Source organism: Callospermophilus lateralis, chromosome 5 (genome assembly GCF_048772815.1).
Source record: "Callospermophilus lateralis isolate mCalLat2 chromosome 5, mCalLat2.hap1, whole genome shotgun sequence".
Taxonomy (NCBI): Eukaryota; Metazoa; Chordata; class Mammalia; order Rodentia; family Sciuridae; genus Callospermophilus; species Callospermophilus lateralis.
In genome coordinates, this window is record NC_135309.1 from 5,047,431 (window position 1) to 5,068,270 (window position 20,840).

At 49.6% G+C, this 20,840-nt stretch overlaps 2 protein-coding genes across 2 annotated transcripts; both read left to right on the top strand.

Moving 5' to 3' along the window:
• Positions 1-8,368: 8,368 nt before the first annotated feature.
• On the top strand, positions 8,369-9,313 carry LOC143641701 (olfactory receptor 2G3). Its single transcript, XM_077109427.1, has one exon. It carries the CDS (start codon positions 8,369-8,371, stop codon positions 9,311-9,313), a length of 945 nt encoding a protein of 314 aa, XP_076965542.1.
• A 6,016-nt stretch (positions 9,314-15,329) lies between these two features.
• On the top strand, positions 15,330-19,269 carry LOC143400147 (olfactory receptor 14L1-like). The gene is made up of 2 exons (XM_077109428.1): positions 15,330-15,366; positions 18,293-19,269. The coding sequence occupies exons 1-2, from the start codon at positions 15,330-15,332 to the stop codon at positions 19,267-19,269; spliced, it is 1,014 nt and encodes a 337-aa protein (XP_076965543.1).
• The last annotated feature ends 1,571 nt before the right edge of the window (positions 19,270-20,840 follow it).

Sequence of the window (20,840 nt, forward strand, 5' to 3'; positions counted from 1 at the left end):
TCTTTCTAGGGTTGCCAGGTGGTGAGATCAACAGGTTTGCTCCATGTGCTCCCACCATGGTGGACACCACATCCCAGAGCAGTTTCACCCCCAAGCATGGGCTGAAATATCCCAAACCATGAGCAGAACCAAACCCGCTTTTCCATAGGCTGATGATCCCAGGTGTGTGTTGGAATAACAGAAAGCTGAACACACTGTGTGACAGAAAGACAAATAGAGGTTGGAATGCTTTCAGCTAGATGGTTAGGGCAAAGACAATTATTCATTATGAGTTCCTTGTTTTCCAAGAGTGGTGCATTTAATTGGCAGTCCTAACAGGTGTCAGGTGCCATGGGGACACAGAGAGAAGCATTGTCAAGTGTTCGTGGACTCTGTCTCCTGGGATGGCTTAAGTCTCAGTGGATTGGTTCTGGATGGTGGGACCCAAAATCCCCACACTACATTACGTGGTCACATCACCCACCCAACCCAAAGTGTCTGTCGTGGTGGTGGAGAACCCAGGGCGCAGGGTCTCAGAGGCTCAAAACAGGTGCTCAGAAACCAAGTACCGGAGAACAGTCAGTATTGGGGAGGGTTGGGAGGGAAAGTGGCTGGGCTTGGGAAGAGAGTCTTTGGGAATCTGGGGAGGGGCAGCGAGGAGCTTCCTTCGTTTGGTCTCAATGTAGCGCCTGGTGCTTTTCAAAACGAAAGACTGCAAATGTTCTCCACTGGAATTAAAAAAAACAAACCAGGGAGTCTTGCAGAATGTATGTTTCACAATTTTATAACCAAACTACAAATTGCTTGGAGTTACAACATCCTAATTTGCTGCCTTAGGTAGAAACCTCTTTATGAAGTGAATTCTATTAAAATGTTTTTAAAATCTACCACACTTTTAATTTTATATATTTATCTCTGATGTGCTATTAGACTCCTTTTTTTTGCTGATGTTTAATTTAGAGACTTCTGTTTATTTAAAATGATAGTTTACTATTTTATTTTCTTGTATTTTCCTAAATTATTTAACTTTCTTTACTCATTTTACTTTGTTTAATAATAGTGCTAAACCTGAATATTCTTACATTGTGATGCTCAGGGGTTTGAAAATTGATAAATTTTAAAGATCACTGATTGAAATTTTGGCACTCCTAATTACCTTGCTTTTTGTTTCTGCTTTCAAGTCGTACTGCAATATATTATGGGATCAAACATTTCTACTCTGATGTAATCACATCTTCATTGAATTAATACCTAGTCAACGATGCAAGTTTGGGCTTTGCATATTTTTATGAAAATATATCAATACCTACAATCAATGTGGACTGTCATGTTATTTCATAACTCAGATATGATGTCCTCATGTGGTAATAAAACATCTGTGTAATGACTTCCCTCCACCAACAGGAAGCACACTTTGCATCCACTTGGAGCCAAAGGTTAAAAATGTAAATGACTGTAGGAAAAAGAAATTTAAGAAGGTAGAGAAAATAATCCACTTCCTAAAGATGGTTTTGGAGCTTGGTGGTGTCCAGAGTGCCTAAAGGAGTGGTGAAGCAAAGAATAAAAACCAGATCCAAGACCAATCCCCACCCCACCCCACAACCCTGTGCACGCGCACACAACAGAAGAAAGAGGAATGAGCTGGTTTGGGGGATCAGAGAAATCAATTCAGCTGCTGGTTTCAACAGTTGCCAAGTAGTTGCCTTCCACCGACAGCCCTCCAGCTGACTGTTTGCTAATGCTGACCACATCTGCCACGAGACCACCACACACCCATATCACACTCTCTAGGGTGATGAAGAGTGGTTTTTCTCTCCCTTAGTTGAGTAAAACCTTCAACCAAACCTCAGTGCTCTCTCTGGTTGGAGTTATCTGAGTTTTTCCATTTCTGTAACGACAAAGGCATTGGTTTATGTTAGGCATAGTGGTCTGGGAGGAATGGGTGTCCTTGTATTTCTTAGAGCATGATTGTGTTTGCAGTGTTCTCTACTCCACAGAGCATCATCACCAGCTGAAAGGCGAGGAGAATTTGCATTCTATAGGTTGCATGGTTGGGAGGCAGACCCAGGCCACTAGACCTGAGGACGGAGCTGCTAGGAACCCAACCCAAGATCGGTTTTTGCAAGGTGTGGGCCTGTCACTCACTTGAGACAGTCATCTTTCTCAGCTGAGCCTCAGCCTCAGGAGCACACTGAGCACGTGGGGATGGTGAGGAGTGCTAGTGAGAACAAGCAGGCACTCCCTAGTAACCCACACTCACTAGTACACCAGCACACACCAAGATAACAACACATGTTAGTGTAACAACACACACTAATATAATAAGGCACACTGATCAATACAACAATGCACACTTGTTAATAAAACAATATACCCTCATTACCCAATATACACTAATATAACAAGACACACTTAATACAAGGTACCAAAGTCCAGGGGAAGTAACTTTAAAAAGGTGTTTAATGATGTTTTTCCTCCCAAATAAGCATACTACAAGCTACACTGGTGTATTTCATATAGGAAAATATTGAAATTTGAAGGAAGCTGTATATTCAGAGAAGAAAGTTCAGAGAATATTTAAGCAATAGAAGGCTCTGAGAGAGTCAAGGTAATGAAGACAGAGATGTTGAGATATTTGTAAACAGACTCAGTTTCAACATGTCGATGAATGCCCTAAGTGATGGTGCTACATTGCATGAAGAACGTCACACTCAGAAGGCAGGTTCTGGGCCTTCCCCCAGCTCTTCCATCAAGCCTGATGGGAGACCCGCATGTCTAGCAGCATGATTGGGTTGGTGGTGGCCTCTGCCCATTCAGGATAGTGTGAGTTTGAACAAGGTCTCTTGGAGGCCCATCAGCAGGTGCAGATTCTATGTGGACCCATGGATCTGGTCCCCCTGAGGGAGCTGCACAAAGGAATGTGATCAGCAGCTGCGTCCAATCTGGAGAGAGGAAGCAGGATCAGAGGTGAGGAAACTGGGTGGGGCTTGATGGCTCCACAGGTAAAGACGAGATTATAAGAGAGAGAGTGCTTTTCCTGGTGATTTATTGTGAGGCTATTTTGTACTGATGGAGAGATGCTCATGGAGCAAGTTATTTGGTGCAGGGAACCAAAAGCACAGGTGGAAAAATAAGCTTTAAATGGGTTGAGAGAATCCTCTGCCATAAGGGGGAAGGGCTTAGCAGAAGTGGATTTGTGTATGTGTGTGGAGGGAGGGGTACCAGGGATTGGACCCAGGGTGTTTAACCACTGAGCCACATTCCCAGCCCTTTTATATTTTATTTAGAGATAGGGCCTTGCTAACTTGCTGAGGCTGACTTTGCATTTGGGATCCTCCTGCCTCAGCCTCCCAAGCCTCTGGGGTGACGGGTGTGCACCATTACTCCCAGCTATAATTGTTATTTTTATAACGGTTTTGTTTTTTTTTTAATTGTGATTTTGTTAAGTGTTAGACAAGCCTGTTGACTGCTGCTTCCCTGATCAAGCAGAAGGTCCCAGAGTGATGCTCAAGAAGGAAGGCCCCTCACACTGGGGAGATGCAACCTCTTCTTCCTGGACCGCCCCCAGAGGTTAGTCAGCTCCTCAGCTAATTGCCTACGGGACGTCGCTTTCCTCAGAAGATGCAGCACCAGGAACAAACCAGGGCCCTTTGATGAGTCTTCTGTTTCCCACCCAGGAGTCCCTGTCTCGCTGAGGTGGCTTTTCCAGGATTGGGTCCTGGAAACGTGTCTCAACAGACCTTGATTTGAAGTCAGTGACCTGTGGTCTGGGAATTATTTGGACATGGACCCCAAGGCTTGCTCTCTGAGGACAGGAGAAACGTGAGCTCTGCCCCTCACAGTGAGTAGGCCGGTGGTCTGTGCAGCCCGGGTGTCCGGGGTCTTGCTGGGGTCATGGAGTCCACGAACCTCACAGTTCCCATCCCAGTCAGCTGCTTCTGTCACTAGGGTGATGGTGATGTTGCCTGGGCCAGGGGAACTTCTGGGATTCAGAATTGTATCTTGTAATTTCTCATAAATGCAAGCCAGTGTCATGCAATTGCTTAGTATGACACCAACCCTCAAGAATTAAAATAAGAACACCATGGATAATGATGGCTGCGATGACTAGAAGGATAGATTCAGAGGCACTAGACATACAGGTGACACAGGTGCGCAGGCAGACGTGTAGCTAGACCCACGGCTCTGCACCCCAGGGGAGCAGTCCAACCCTGGAGCTCCAGCCCTGCAGAACTGCTGCAGAGGAATGGCTTACCCTGGCTTCTTCTTCCAGGAGGGAAGCTCTGCAGGCCTTTGAAATCGGGAGCTGCTGGCTCAAGCAGGGGAGTGGCGTCTGTCAATCAAAATGACAGAGTTTTAAATGACAGGACTGTGAGTCCCTGTGGATAGCAGCAAGGCTGGAGCCTCCCACCCCTCCAGGCTCTGCCACTCGCTGTGCAGAGCAGATAGACCACAGCGACTAGTCAGGAGAGTTCACGGTGCGAACAAGAAATGGTCTGACTTAAGGGGAAAAGGCAGCAGCATTGGTGTGAGAGTCAGGGCGTCTTCTCATGGGCCAGGAGACAAAAGGTGAGTCAAGAGGAACAGGACTTGATGTGGAAAAAGGTGTTATGATCAGCCTCTTGTTAATAACCAAGGGCTGTTTGGGACACTGTTTCTCAGGCTGTTTCTGCTGTGGCAGATCCGTGACGAGGGGGGACCTGGGCTGCATCATAAGCCAAGTATCTCCTACACAGAGCATCAGGTCTTTGTGAGCAGGCACAGTAAGTGCTGCTGGTTGGAAGGCATCTTTGCTGTAAAATTACAAACAGAAGAGGATAGATCTCCCTTTCCTCATTAAAATGTAAATGTTTATTACATTTCAGTTTTTTTTAATGGTCAAAATTCTGCTTTTTCCTCAATTTTGCTATTAACCTAAAAGTATTCTAAAATAATAACCTAAAATTTTAAATACACTTGAAAAAGTTTAAATAAAAGAATAAAATGGATTTGGGGCTGAATGCTGCTGGGTGAGAACCAGAGGTGTTGCAGAGGACAGGTTTTTCTGACTTGTGGTTCTGGTCTCCCTTTCTGGGGTCCCTCCAGGGAAGCACTTGTATATTCTCAGACTTGAGGTTCAGCAAGAACTGGAGTCTGCATGTCCAGGGCATCTTGCTTGAACACAAGGCCAGGCACTTCACCAGTGGGTGATCGTCTGACCTGGTCCTATGATGCCTGAGCAGACACAGGGTACAGTAACCACCGTTGCTCTTTCCGCTGGTTGGCAGAGTTGCCCTGGAGGAACGGTGCATCTGGGAAGTGTGCTAGGCCAGGAACCTTGATTCTGCCCCTTAGGAGAGGCTATGAGTACCCCGTCAGCCCATGGCACAGCTCTCTGCCTGCGGTGGCCGGAGGCTGCCCTGGGCTGGTGCCACGGTACAGGGTGTGGAGCCAGCTTGTGAATGAAACCCCATGTGAGGTTCTGGGCACAGGCAACCTCTAGGGTGTGGTGGGCAGGCCCCAGAGAGCTGCTCTCCCACACCAGGCCGGCAGCACAGCAGTGCCCTGAGACTGAAGGGTCATGGGGAGAGTTGGTGTCCCTGGCTGGTCATGCATGTCCCTGTCTTGCCAGCTCTGTCCTGAGCATTCCTGTTGCCTGATGCTTCAGGCACAGGTGTTCCTTGTGCCTTTCCCAAGGCTGCCTTGTAGATGCAGCAAGAAAATCTCAAGGACAGGTGCCCGTCTTTGAGTGGGTGGTCAGTACCTGTGTAAGCCCAGCCCTTCTTCCCCTCTTGAGTCCCCCCAGGGGCAGCTTCTCACCACACCTGGCATGCACAGGGCTCCCTAGGAGGAGGGCGGGAGGGGAGGCTCCTGCTCCCTCTCAGAGCTTCCTTACGGCCCCACAGCAAGTGAATAAAGGCTTCGCTGCAATTTCATTTGGGTCTCTGTTGCTCTCTCTGGCATCTCCAGCACCTCCCCACCCAGCCATTCCTGAGGTTGCCCACTTCCTGTTTTCCTCAATGTCCAGAAAGGCCTAGTGACTGTGCGACCCAGGACACTGGGAAAGTGCAGCCAGCCTCTCGCAGCACGCTGACCCCTTAGCGCGCACTAGACATCCATCAAGTCTTGGTAAATAGGGCCCCTCCCTTTCCAGGCAGCTTACAGTGTTTGCAGGTTTTCATGAGGTCAGTGGCGTCTGGATTTGGGGTAGACACAATTTAAGGATACAGGAGGCATAAAATGCATCTTACGAGGTTGGGGAGCCGGGACAGGGATGGGCAGGGCCAGAGCCAGGAGGACCTTGTCTCCTGAGATCCAGGATCTTGCAGTCACTCTCCCTGTGGGTGTCACAGGCAGCAGGTGAGAGAAGGTGCAGCCACGTGGGGGGCAGCCAGTGTGGGGAGCTGCAGGGTGCAGGGCTGCCCAGAGGTGCAGGAACGTGAAGGGGCCACTCCACCCTGAAGAAGGGGCCACTCCACCCTGGAGAACGAGGTTCTTCAGCTCACAGGAGCGTGTTACTAGCTGCATCTCTTTCCTCCGTCTGTGCAGTGCCAGGCTCTATACCAGCTTTGGCACAGCCGCTAGTGTGTCCAGGTTCTTAAACCAGGTCCTTTGCAGTCTCTTGGCAATTTTTTTTTCTCTCTCATCCTTCTGCATGAGCAGAAGGCTCTCTTCCAGAGGCACCCAAAGCCAGGTCCTCTGCAAGCCTCTCATGGGTTTGTGTGGGTGGTGTTGGCGGACATCTCGGCCAGCTTCTGCAGGCCTCCGGGGAGCCTCTGCCTGGCTCCCATGTTTAGTGTACAGATCCTCCACTAGGAATAGGCTGAGAATGTCTGAGAGTCCTGGAAGCCGTACTTAGCATGGCCCGGGCCAGGACGCCCTTGCTTCTGCTTCCCGTGCAGGGAGCAAATCTGCACCCAGGCGCATCCCTTTCTCAGAACCTGCGCGCTGAGCTCCGGGTGTGGGTACGCAGCAGGCGTCACCGGCTGATGGGTTGTGACATGAATTTGAATTGGGAGTGGTGGCCAATCAGACAATTTTTCAGAATGAAAATTGTATTCTGTTATTTAACATCTCCCTCCTTTTCTCATCTGAAAACAAAATGCAGACTTGTCCTGTGCCATTGGTTTATCCCCCTCTCCATTGGAAACCAGCTTAGGTTTATTTGGGCATTTTTCACTCCACGGTCCCGGTCAGGGAAGAGTGTCATTCAGGTGGTTCTAGGTCTGTGTCCACCCTGAGCCTGATACCTCATGAGGACCACCGCACCGTTCTGCAGTTGGCCCTACATGGTGTCTTTGTGTCAGTGCCATCCGAGAGGGAAGCCTTCGGCCCTGGGAGAGTCTCAGGCCAGCGTGGAGGTGGGAGCTGGAAGTGTCCCTTGGCTTAGTGGCCGTCAGGCAGACTCTGTCTGCTTTCTCCCAGGCATAGGTCTTTGTGAACCTTTCACAAAGGGGGCTTCTGCACCCCTGTCCAACTCTCTCTCATGACCTCAGGCTCCTTGGCCTCTCTCATATAAGTTTTGCATTTCCTTAAAATTTAATTGGTGGGGCTGGGGATGTGGCTCAAGCGGTAGCATGCTCGCCTGGCATGCGCAGGGCGCTGGGTTTGATCCTCAACACCACATGAAAACAAAAATAAGGATATTATGTCCAATGAAAAAACTAAAAAAATAATAAATAAATATTAAAAAATTCTCTGTCTCTCTAAAAAAAAATTAATTGGTGTTTTGCTCCAGTCAAGTTAAGGACTTTTAATAGATTTGTGTAAGTACTCTTTTAAGTGAATTTTAAAAGAATGATATAATGCATTTTAACTCTTTACTAGTAACATATATATTATTTTTCAGTATTTCTCTTTTTTGACCTTTGAAGACTTTTAACCAAATTTTCTAAATAATACCTAAATAAATAAAGTACATTTTTAACAATGATCTTCATCTTTGGCATTCAGTTATGTAAGTGTTCAATCTGGTTTTGTCTCCTGGACTGTGAAGAGAAGGGCACAAACGGAGTATGAGCACGTGTGGGGGCGGCCAAGAAGGGGCACTCTTTCCAACCCCCACCTGCGCCTGTGATCAGGTTTTCGTGAAGATTTTCGCCAGTGGCTGGCACAAGGCAGAGGCCCGTCACCCCTTCATCTGAAGAAAGCCTGTTTTCGTGGCAGTCACGGCACAGTCTTTACATACAGGCAAACACCCACTCCGTCTCTGGTCATCAATCACCAGCTCCAAAGCTGAAGGCGTCTGTGGTTTCCCATGGACAGTCAGTGGGCTGGAGGGAGAGGCTGTTGACCTCCAGGGCCAGCAGCACAGAGGGCTGGGTCTGCTGACCCCTTGGGCTCTCACAGGGCCTAGGCCCACCCTCTCGGGTCTCCTCCTTCCCTCTGCAAGGGCAGCTCCCTGGGAGGCATGAGCTGGGCCAATGGGAGCTCCCCCACGGGGTTCATTCTGCTGGGCTTCTCCGCCCACCCCCGCCTGGAGGCTGTGCTCTTCGTGTTTGTCCTGTTCTTCTACCTCCTGACCCTGCTGGGAAACTTCACCATCATGGCCGTCTCCTACCTGGATCCCGCTCTCCATACCCCCATGTACTTCTTCCTCAGCAACCTCTCCTTGCTGGACGTCTGCTTCACCACCAGCCTGGCGTCCCAGACCTTGGTGAACCTGCGAGGACCGGCAAAGACCATCACCTACGGCGGCTGCGTGGTGCAGCTGTACGTGTCCCTGGCTCTGGGCTCCACCGAGTGCATCCTCCTGGCTGTCATGGCCCTGGATCGCTATGAACCTGTCTGCAGACCCCTGCACTATGTGGTCATCATGAGCCCGAGGGTGTGCCAGCAGCTGGCCTCCACCTCCTGGCTCAGCGGGCTGGCTAACTCCCTGATCCATGCCACCTTCACCCTGCAGCTGCCGCTCTGCGGCAACAGCAGGCTGGACCACTTCATCTGTGAGGTGCCCGCTCTCCTCAAGCTGGCCTGCGTGGACACCACTGTGAACGAGCTGGTGCTCTTTCTCGTGAGCATCCTGTTCCTCGTGATCCCACCCATGCTCATCCTCATTTCCTACGGCTTCATCACTCGAGCGGTGCTGAGGATCAGGTCTTCGGAGGCCAGGTACAAAGCCTTCAGCACCTGCTCCTCCCACCTCACAGTGGTGGTCATTTTCTACGGCACCATCATCTACATGTACCTGCAGCCCAGTGACAGTTATGCCCAGGACCAGGGCAAGTTCATCTCCCTCTTCTACACCATGCTGACCCCCACCTTGAACCCCCTTATCTACACCTTACGGAATAAGGATGTGAAGGGGGCGCTGAGAAAGCTCCTCTCAGGAAAACTGTGTCCCCTGCGGACATGATGTGCCAGGAGCTGCCTGGGGATCCACACCAGCCTCTGCCAGCCAAGCCCAAGCCCCACACTCCACGCCCACAAAACTGCCCCTGCCTCTGTCCTCATGAGGGTTCACGAGGACTGAGCTGTCACGTATTCGCTGGGCCAAGAGCTGAGCCGAGGGAAAAAGAGCATGCTTGAGGTCCCTACTCACCCCTGATCTGCAGATCAGTAGGTATTGTTCAGCCCTTCCTCTCCGTCAGTTCTTTCTTATCTCAGACGCATGTCAAGATTCCCAGAAGGGTCAGAGGAATAAAACGTGTCAGGTGTTTTTTCATGACCTGGTGCATCTCCTTCCTGGTCTGAAGGTCCCAGCACGCATGGTAGACACAAGTATTTTGAAAGAAAATGTGATCTAATACTGCTGTTCTGACCATCTCATGATTTAATCAGTAAGACTAAGGAGAGCTCAAACAACAGCATTTCCTCTTGTGAAAAGCAGCTTTATTGAAGAGTGACTGATATGCAGAAGGTGTAAATATCTAACGTGTACAACTGAATGAGCTGTCTCCTAAGCAGACACCCTGAGAAGGTCACCACGGTCACGGTATTCAATGTGTCCACCACCTCTAGAAGTTTGCTTGTGCCTCCCTTTTGTTGTAAGAACCCAACGTGAGATCTACCCTTTCAACATTTTTGGTCCTGGGAACTGGACCCAGGGGTGCTCTACCCCTGAGCTACATCTCCAGTCCTTTTCATCTTTTGAGACAGGGTCTCAGGAAGTTGCTGAGGCTGGCCTCAAGCTTGGATCCTCCTGCTTCAGCCTCTGGAGTTGCTAGGATTGCATTGCTGGGATCACAGGTGTGGCCACAGTGCCTGGCTCCCTCTCAACATCTTGTTAAGTGTGCAGAGTAGTATTGTGCTCCTTGTGAGCTCCCTCAGCATGCATGACTGAAACTTTGCATCCATAGAAGAGAATTCCCTGTTTTCTCCTCCTCCAGCCACACCCTGGAAGCCGCCATTCTAAGCTGCACTTGTGCATCTGGACGACTTCCAATACCTCTTGGGAGTGGAATCCTGCCCCAGCTCTCTGCAGAGCCCTTCAGGGGCATCTGCCTCCCCCTAAGTGGCAGAGTCCTCTTTACTAAAAGCCAGAATGATAGTCCATTAGGTGGATATACCTTCTCTTTCTCCCTCCCTTCTTTCCGTATTTTAATTGCCACATGTCACACAAGTGTATACACAGTGTACTGTTTTGATATAGCTACATTTTGTGAAAAGGCGAAGTCCATGTAATTAAAATACACGCTGGGGCTGGGGTTGAGGCCCAGTGATAGAGCACTGGCCTAGCATGCATGAGGCCTGGGTTCAATCCTCAGTACCACCAAAAAGTAAAATAAAGATATTGTGTCCACCTAAAACTAAAAAAGTAAATATTTAAAAAAATAAAACCCACACTATCTAACATGTGTTTTGCTGTTTTGTGCTGAGGCTGTGTAATATTACGTTCTTAGCAGTTTTCAAGTGTAAGATAAACTGCTCTCAGGCACAATGGTGGCCCTGTGCAACGGATCTCCTGGCCTGGGTCCTCCTGTCTGCCTGGGGCCACATCTGTGAGGCATGAGACCCCGTAATCCGTTCTGGTCTCATCTTTGTGGGTCCGACTTTCTAAGGCTCTGCAGATGCATAGACAGGAGCTGGTGTGTATCTCGGCTCAGCCTAACAGGTCACTTCACACACCATCACCAGGTCCCCACGCCGGGGCCAGTGGGGGACTTCCCTATTCCTCGGGGCATGACCTGCAGGGTTCGTGCTGCAGGTTCTTTTCTGGGTGTTCCGATGGCTGGTGGCTGCACCTATGGTCACTCCCTGTGGCTCAGCCATGCGCACTCCCACCAACCCTGCAGGGGTCAATCTCTCTCTTTGCTGATGTTTGCTGCCTTCTGTTTCTATACGTCTTCTGCTTGACTGGGTTTGTGATAGAAGCTCTCCATGGAGTTCTTCCACTCAGTCGTTGCATTCCTCAGCCACAGATGTCCTGTTTCTTGTTTTATGGCTCCTCTCTGTTGACATTGTCCCTGTGCTGATGTGTTATTGCTTCGTTCTTGGTGTCTGCTCTCGGGGCCCCTGAGACACTTCTTTGGAACGGTGGCTTGATTCACAGGTCTCTCTCCGTAGTGTCAGTGACTGGAGATGTGCTCGCGAGCCCTGATGTCCCATGCCCTTCGCAGCTTTGTGCCGGACCCTCTCTTAGGACGTAGGTCTGGCTTCAGTGGGGTCAGACCTCACAGTTCTGCCACCGAGAGACCCCGGCAGCCCCGGGCCTTTTCCAGGTAGGAGCGTGTTGCACTCTTGTCTCCCGTGTGAGGACGCTCAGGCTGGCGTCTCCCAGGGCTGAGTGGGCTAGTGTCACCTCCAGCCTCTTTCCCTGCAGCACTGTGCTGACCTCCGGGACACCACCGCGGGCTGCGTGCCTTCCCTTCCCTCCTGTGGCAGATGTCTCGGGGCCGTGATCTGTCTGCCAGCCTGGTAGAGTGCGGGGGCCATCCTGAACTGCCCATCCTTTCCAGAGGGCAGGGAAAGACCTGGAGGCCACATCCAAGCCCCTGGGGGAAAGTGTCGGGCTGCGCTGCTTCTCCCAGTCCCACATCTGTGAACACGGCCCTCAGCCCTGCCCTCTACCAGGCAGTACTCAATCCACACAGCCCGCCAGCAACTGAGAGCTGTCAGGCCATTTCTTTCCTCTCATCTGCCCCAGCACCCGCATTGCTCCACTTCCCTCAGAGCTGGGGAGGAGTGAGGTGTGCAGCCTCGCGGTGCAGGGACAGGCGGGCATGACCTGCACACCTCACTCCTCCTCCTCAGGACCTCTCAGCTCTGCTGGCCTGGGTAGAGGTGGACCCTAATGAGGTGGACTGCTCTCCTGTTAACTCCCTGGCGTCACTGCTGGGTGTCTGGGGCTCTGCAGGTCTCCTGAGATGTGTGGCCACATGTCGTGGTACATGCGGTGTGTCCCTGGGGCATAGAGCTTCGTACTCTGCCACCTTCCTGCTCATGCAGCACCCTGGTATTTTCTTATAACTCTTGCGACTCAAGGAGAGAAGTGGAGTCAGGTCTAAGGAGACCCAGCTCAAGCTGCGGAGTAGAGAAGTCCCGGTGAGATTGGGTCGCACCTGTGAACCCACAGCCTGCTCTCCATCTGTGGCCCATGGGTCTGTGCAGACAGCAGCAAGTGCTTTGCACGTGTGTGTGTTGTTTGTAGGTGTGCATGCGTGTGTTGTAGTAGCTGGAGAAGAACAGGGCTACGGGGACAATGTGGCGATTGCAGAAGACAGATTTCATCAGCTGGGTAATCGGCACATGGGCTCCTGCGGTGATGGCTTTGACCTGTGAAGTGAGACACCACAGTTTGTTTTGTTTCAGACAAAGTAGTGGCCTTTCTGGGGAAGTTAATGATTTTCTCCAAAATTGGCATTAAATTATGTGTGTGACCTATTTTAAAGTTAGATTTATTAAGTGTGTCCCTGAGTGAGGAGAAACCACTTCCCAGAGCAAAACAAGGCATATCACTCTGCAAGTACACAGAGACCCGCTTCCAGGGACACTGCCAGCAGGGCCGACCACGCCTGCAGAGCCGACCACGCCTGCAGAGCGATGGCCACAGACCCTGAACAGCCAGCGAATCTTCAACAAGGAGGGAGCAGAAGGGGCCATCACACAGGACTTCACATTACGTCACAGCCAGCATACACGAGGCACTGTGGGGGGGACAGAGTGGCCCTCACACTCGAGGCCACATGCTGATGTTCCTCAAGTTTAAAATGGACGATTATTATGAACCTGGCTCCTGAGGGGAGGGAGGCCTGAGGCTTGGCTCTGCTGGGGTGGGCTTGACCCCTGGGTCCAGAGCTGGCTTTGAGCTTCTGTTCGTGGAGGACAGTCTGGAGGCTGTGTGTGGCTGACCTGGAGACTGCGCCACGGCCTCTGGCTTGGTGCTGGGCACTGCCCAGATAGGTCTTCTGTAACAGCCCTGAGCCCTGGTTCTGCTAGAACATGGTGCCATGGTGGACAGTCTGGCACTGGGTAGGCCTAGAGCTAGTGTCCATGGCACAACAACAAACCACTGGGTGGGCCCCACCTCAGAGGCTGCTTCTGTGGGACAAAGTGGCTCCCAACAGCATGGAGTCCGGCCTGGATTGTGGGTCCATGGTGAAGCTTTGGGGCAGGGGTAGGGTCATGGATTCACTTTGGTTGAGGTTGGGGGCAGGGAAGGCTGGCCTGTCACTGGCTGGGCCTGGCTACTAGATCTCTAGGTACCAGGTTGACCGTGAGGCGTGTGCACAGACAGGACCTGGAGCCATCTTGGGCTGCTCTCCCACTCTGCTGGACCTGAAGCCTGGACTCCCGGGTCTGGTCTGCACTGGACGGCTGGGTAGCCTGGTGTCATGGGCTGACCTGGTGGTGGAACAGGCTCAGGACTTCAGGTAGGTCAGGGGTAGGTGTCATGAGGGACCCTCTGGTTGTGGGGTCAACCGGGAGGCATGGTCCAGGGGTCCTGGCAGAGGGCCTAGAGCTACTGGGGCCAGTCCATACATGGGGCAGCCTGGAGCTGGGCGTGTCTGCAGCCTGGCCTGCCAAGGCTGCTTGTGGTAGGGCGGGACTGGACACCAAGGCTGCAGAGTTGCCTGGACCTTGGGCCCTGGGGAAGAGCCTGGCTCTAGGTTTCCCTGGGATGGGCCTGGCACTGGGGTCTGAAGCAAGGTCCAGAGCTTCTCCTGTTCGGAGACCGTCTCCACGTGGTCCTTGTGGAGTAGGAGAGGAACCACAGGCAAGGGAAGCTGCCACCTCCCTCTCCTGCTGCACACAGGAGCCACCATCTCTCCCCCAGCTCCTCAGCCTGGTGTGATTGGGTTTTGGCACGAGTGGCTGTTCAGGTTAATATTTCTGTGAAGGGACGAGTGTTGGAAAGTCCTAATCCACAACCTTAGCAATTAAAAGAGAATTGTTCAACAAATGAGGAAATAAACTAAGCAGCTTTAAAAAGTAAGGAAGGCTAGAAACACTCCACAAAATTAATAATGTATATTTATCAGAGACTACCTGCAGAGAAATACCAAACTACAAACAGGAAAACGATGTTCCACTCATTTCCTCCACAAAGAATCAGCATTCCTAATATAAAACTAGTTCCTACATACAAATAAATATCAACTCGACTTTAAATGAGGCAATATTTAACAGTACCACAAACAGACATCCAGTGGCCTCAGTTCTGGTGTGGGTACAAAACGGCATCACTCAGAGTGAGGACAGGCGCATGGACCAGAGCATCAAGGTCCACCTTTAAGATCAATTCACAGAAGATGCAAACACAACATTAACACTCGTCCTCTCCGTACACTTATTTGACTTGAGACAGGAAGGGCTGAGGAAGGACATAGGAATAGACCCATTGGGTTGTAGTTTAGGAAGAAAATAGAGGAACAGAAATTGAGTCCCAGGATCCATGTTTGGGCTAATGTCTGTGGTCCACATATGATTTTGAAGCTTCCCTTGCTTCAGAAAAATGCTGTGTGTAATTGAACTTTGGGTGCATGCGAAGTACTATACAATCAATTTCCAGTCTTCTACCTTCTTCCACATAAAGGAGGTATTTCCCACTAGTGCTGTCCACTGGGATTAATCAAAGTTGTACTTTGGTTTCTTTCTCCCAAAGAACATATTTTTAATGCAAGGAAACTTACCCCCAGAGAGCTCAGAATCATGCAAAATTTCTCTCACTAGATCTCATTTATTGGCCAGCATTTTTTTTTTAACAAAGACCATAAACTTGGCATTGTGAGGTGAACACCAGGCATGGTGCTCACCAGGTGTGTTCCTCTAGATTAGGGAAAGACGAAGATACCTTGCTCTGACCAGGGCTGCAGCACACCGTGAGATCAAGCCATTTCTCCATTTGGCCCTGAGAGATACTCATAGAAGCTGAGGTTCCATCTCAGACGAAGGAACAGGGGTTTGGAATTTTGAACAACTGAAGTTGCTCCATGACCCAGTTCACTAGCAATCAGTCCACACCATGCAGTAAGTCTGATCCCAGAGTTGGTGAGGAAAATGATAGAAATGCTATTTTACTTCTTTATCAGTAGGTTGCACTTTTGGATTTTCACATTATCTCCTTATCTGCTGTCTAGATGGAGGACCATGAATTTTAGAATAAATATTCATTTCTTTCATTTGTATGATTGTTATTTCAGATCTTGGCATGAATAGTGTATAATTGCCCAAAGTGTGGGGCAAAAGGAGCATGGTCTTCTAGCAGTCTCTACTTATGGCTTTGAACTATTCAGCAGTAACAGTTAGGGAGAGTGTGTAAGTGTGTGTGTGTGTGTGTGTGTGTGTGTGTGTATGTGTGAGGTTGAAGGGGTGTTCTGTGCATAGATGAAAGTGTTTACATTGGCTGAATTCTTAAGCATCCTCTTCAATGAGGCAATCCCAGTGTCTTGGCCCAATCCTGCTCGGCAGAGCCCACACCTGGGTCCTCCATCTCTGTCCCCATGATCGCTGTCTGGATACAGTCCTTTGAAGCCCATTTGAGTGAAGGTAGAAGTCATCTGGCTGCAGTAAGCCACAGTGAAGACAGAGCCCAGTGTGAGTTTGCTCCTCCAGCTCACAGGAGCCTTCCTCTGTGCCCTTGGCTGCGGTGTCCCTACAACATTGGGCTCATGGGCAGGTGGAGAGAGACAAGATTCCCAGGGAAAGACCCCTGGCCCATGCCCCTTGGGTTTCCTTCTGGGTGTTCTTGTGGACCTGCCCTAAGCGGCTCAGCAGTCAGTGGCTGCCCAGAGGGGAAACAGGCAGAGGAGGAGGTTGTACTGCTGAGAAGATGAGGGGATCTTTTGGATGTGCTGGAAAACTGTGGTGCCGATGGTAGCTGAGCTTTCATAAGTACACACAGGTGTTGAAACTCCTGCAGTTCTGCAGGGAGTTGGTTTGTTGTGCATACATTCTTGATCATGAACTGCTACGGGCAGAGAGTTCTATTGAGAGTGGCTTGACACACTCACAGAGACTGGGAACGTGGTCAGACGCCATTTCACTGGACTAACCCAACAAATACAGTGGGGGCCAGACACTGGAGAAGATGGTCACCGAAACTGCTCAGTGCTTCAGCCGTGCGGCCAGATGCTCAGGATTCTGCTGCTGGGTCCAGGTTGCGGATGAGAGCTGAGGGCCAGGGCATGAGAGGGAAGGCCCGTCCCAGTTGCGGCCCAGCAGCCCCTGAAGTCGGCACACCCTGATTCTCCTCCTGTTTCCACACGCTGTCTTCTAAACACCAGTCTGAAAAACAGCAAAACACCCATCAAGACCTGACCCAGGAGCAGCTCCCACCTGTCTCCAACAGCGCATGGCAAGGCCAGCGTGTCCAAACACCACCTGTGTCCCTCGTACCCTCTTGTCCACCAGAGCAGCTGCCCCCTGATGCTGTGCTTGGTTGCGTCCTCCACTAACATGCCCCCTTCAGAGCTCAGCAGCTGCTTCTGATGAGGCACGGAGCCCCGGGAGCTGTGGTGTGCCCCTGCGTGAGGCATCAAGGGGGGCGGTGCTCTCAGTCACTGTGGGGCAGGTGCCTTCCAGGTCACCGAACCCACTCACTCCACTGTCACCAAAGCTGAGAAGCCCTGAAGACCCCCCACCCCCCACAGCAACAAATGCACACTTCCAAATACGTCTGCTCCACAGACGGGAGCAGCCCTGCTGATTTCTCCCCACCTATGGGTACTTCTCTCTTCTGTGGATACTATCTTTGTGGTCAGATCCTTTTCTTCTCATGGTCCCCTGTAATTTTCTTTTTTTGTTTTGACTTTATAATTTTTTAGTGTGTTTTAATTAGTTATATATGATAGTAAAATGCATTCATGCACTTTGACATTTCATACATAAATGGGTTATAATTTCTCATTCTTCTGCTTGTATGTGTTGTAGAATCACATTGGTCGTGTAGTCATATATGTGCATAAGGCAGTAATGTCTGTTTCATTCTACCACCTTCCTATTCCTCCCCTCCCTTCACTCCCCTCTACCTAAGCTAGAGCAACTTTGTTCTTCCCTAGTGTCCCTGCCCTTATTATGAATTAGCATCTGCATATCAGAGAAAACATTAGGCCTTAGGTTTTTTGGGGTTGTCTTATTTCACTTAGCATGATATTCTCCAGCTCCATCCATTTACTGGAAAATGCCATAATTTCATTCTTCTTTAAAGATGAGTCATATTCCATAAATATATAAACCAAATCATCCTTGAAACTCTAGCCTGCTTAGACAGAAGACAGAAATTAAAGGGATACAAATAGATAAAGAGGAACTCAAACTATCACTATTAGCCAATGACATGATTCTATATTTAGCAGATCCAAAAAAAGTACACCAGAAAACTTTTAGAACCAATCAATTAATTCAGCAAAGTAGCAGGATATAAAATCAACACCCATCAATCAAAAGCATTCCTATTCATTAGCGATGAATCTACTGAAAGAGAAATTAGGAAAACTACACCATTCACAATAGCCTAAAAAAAAATTGGGAATCAATCTAACAAAAGACGTGAAAGACCTCTACAATGAAAACTACAGAACACTAAAGAAAGAAATTGAAGAAAACCTCAGAAGACGGAAAGATCTCCCATGCTCCTAGATAGGCAGAATTAATATTGTCAAAATGGCCCTACGACTTGAAGTGCTACACAGATTTAATGCAATTCCTATTAAAATCCCGTGTCATTTTCTATGTTAGTTTCATCTCTCCAGGTCCCTCAGGTCCTTCGTTGTATTTATTGAGGTTGTACTTTGTATCGAGTGTTGTGCTGTGTGGTCGAGATTTCAGGTAGCAAGATAGTTTCCACCTGTGCATTTGTGTGATCTGTCATGCAGCAGTCACCTGCCTGGCTGCTTCAGGGACGTCATTGCAGGCAGCCAGGCAGAAAGAGCTGTAACCCACTCTTCTATCCTAGGAGGAAGCCGAGCAGCTGCAGGTGGGAACAGCAGCGAGGCTGTGGTGTTTCTCCTCGTGGGGTTCGCAGACTCCTGGACGGTTCAGACCACACATGCGGTCCTGTTCTTACTAGTTTACCTGGCGGCTCTCACGGGGAACCTCCTGATCATCACAGTCACCACTGTGGACATCCGCCTGCAGACCCCAATGTACTTCTTCTTAAGACACCTGTCTTTCTTGGATTTCTGCTTTATCTCCGTCACAGTCCCCAAGTCTGTCGTCAGTTCGTTCACCCAGGACACCTCCATCTCCTTCTGGGGGTGCGCCCTGCAGGCCTTCTTCTTCATGAACTTGGTGTCCACTGAGACAGCCCTCCTAACGGTGATGTCCTATGACCGCTGTGTGGCCATCTGCTGGCCCTTGCACTACGAGGTCATCATGAGCCAGCGTGCCTGTGTCAGGATGATGGCCCTGTGCTGGCTGAGTGGCGGTATCTCTGGGCTCATGCACATGGCGGCCACTTTCTCCTTGCCATTCTGTGGGTCCAGCCAAGTCCATCACTTCTTCTGTGACATTCCCCAGCTGCTCAGCCTCCTGGACTCCACAGCGATCCTCCCTGAGGTCCGAGTCATGGTCTTCGTTACCAGCCTTGTGATTTTGTGCTTCAGTCTCATTACGCTGTCCTACGGGTACATCTTTTCTACCGTCATGAGGATCCCGTCCAAGGAGGGCAGGTGGAAAACGTTTTCCACCTGTGTCCCTCACCTCGTGGTTGTGACCCTCTTCCTGGTGTCCGGCAGCATCGCCTATGTGAAGCCCATTTCCAGCTCACCCTCCATCTCTGACCTTCTGCTGCCTGTGTTCTACACGGTGGTGCCCCCCACCCTGAATCCGGTCATCTACAGTCTGAGGAACAAGGAATTGAAGGCAGCCCTGAGAAGGCTGAGAAGGCAGTGTGGCATGGGGGCTCCACCAGGGCCTGCCCTGCGTGCCTGACCTGGTCTAGCCAGGAGCCTCGGGGTTCCCCACCGGGAGTCCCAGGGGTTGCTGAGCTTTTCTTTCTGTCTTTTTTTTTTTTAATGAAATTCAGCTGTATTCTAGCAAGACTTTCCATATTTTATTTTGTTGAACCCTGGATGGCACTTAATGTTACCTTGGACTGTGCCAAATATTAGTACTTATGGTCTTTATTCATTTTTTATGTGTTATTTTCCTAAGATTTAATAATTAATATTTTACTCATTAACATATCAATTATCACAAAATAAAAGTGTACTATAAATTAAGTATGTATAAATAAATATATTAATCACAGTAGAACAAGATCACAAGTATTAAAATGAACCAGATGGGAAATGAAGCAAAGCTGGTGTACTCAAAATGTTTTAGATGTGAGAAGGTGTGATCAGGCAGACCAAAGCCTCAGGGGCTGTCATCATAGTGAATTGAGGGTACATCCATCAGGAGGAGCCCAAGGTATACGATTTGCTCAGGAAAAATGGCAGAAGGAAACGTCCACGTTGGCTTGTTTTAATGACACAGTATTGGGCTCATGGACCCTAACCATCCCCTCCCAGGGGAGGCACCAGCTGAAAGGTCTGTGAATGTCTGCAAGTGTGCACGAGCCCAGGGCACTGTTCCCTCTGTGAGTCCATGCTTAAGTGCCCCTGTGAAGGGCATCATGACCTTGCTATCCATGTTTAAAATTTCTTTAAGTTTTATTTCTACTGAACAAATGAAAGTTGCATGCATTTTTGGAGCATAGTGTAAAGTTTTGACTAGTTTGCAACGTATAATGGTAAATCAGGCTCATATTTCCAACACCTCAAAAAATTATTGTTTCTTTCTGGTGAGAATGTTTAAATTTTCTTTTAGCTATTTTGGAACATAAAATGCAGCATTAGCTGTGGTCACAGTGCAGTGAGAGGTCACCAGAAGCTCTTCCTCCTGCTTACCACACATGGCACCTCTGACCCGCATCTCCTTCCCCGGTCCACCTCCCTGCCAGCCTGGTCCTCACCCTCACTCTCCTGCTCACTTGGTGGGCAAGTGTTCAGAGCCACGCATGAGTGGGGTCAGTCCTGCTCCTCATGCTGGGCCTGTTCCAGTTGGCAGCTGTCCTCGGTAGGAGCTGTGTTCAGAGGGGAAACGGTGACTGCTAAACCTTGTCTCAAGAGAAAAGAAAACTCTAAAGCCTTTGACTGACCTCTCCACCCCCAGGAGAAAAATACACCATGTGTAAACCAGCAGGAAAGACAGATGATAAAAGTGATGGCAGAAATTGATAAAAGATATTAAGAAATAAGCATGATGAGCAACACTGGAAGCTGTTCCTATAATAAATTTAAAAATTGACAAACTTCTTTAGGTCACCTAGAAAAAATGAAGGAAGACTTGTATTAATAAAGTCAGGAATGAAAGAGGAGAAACAGATACAGAACTCACAGCAGATAATTTTAAAAGTAGCTCTACAGAAAAGCTGTGAACTGCTGTGTGCTGAGTGGTATTCCCTCAACAGAGTGCTGGGGTTTCTGCCGCCTCAGAAGATGGCTTCATCTGGGAACAGG

Bases quoted from the DNA above. Each gene is read 5' to 3' on its own strand.
- LOC143641701 (XM_077109427.1), top strand. From the start codon at position 8,369: ATGAGCTGGGCCAATGGGAGCTCCCCCACGGGGTTCATTCTGCTGGGC.
- LOC143400147 (XM_077109428.1), top strand. From the start codon at position 15,330: ATGACCCAGTTCACTAGCAATCAGTCCACACCATGCA. The intron at 15,367-18,292 runs GTAAGTCTGATC...CTTCTATCCTAG, and splicing joins CAATCAGTCCACACCATGCA to GAGGAAGCCGAGCAGCTGCA.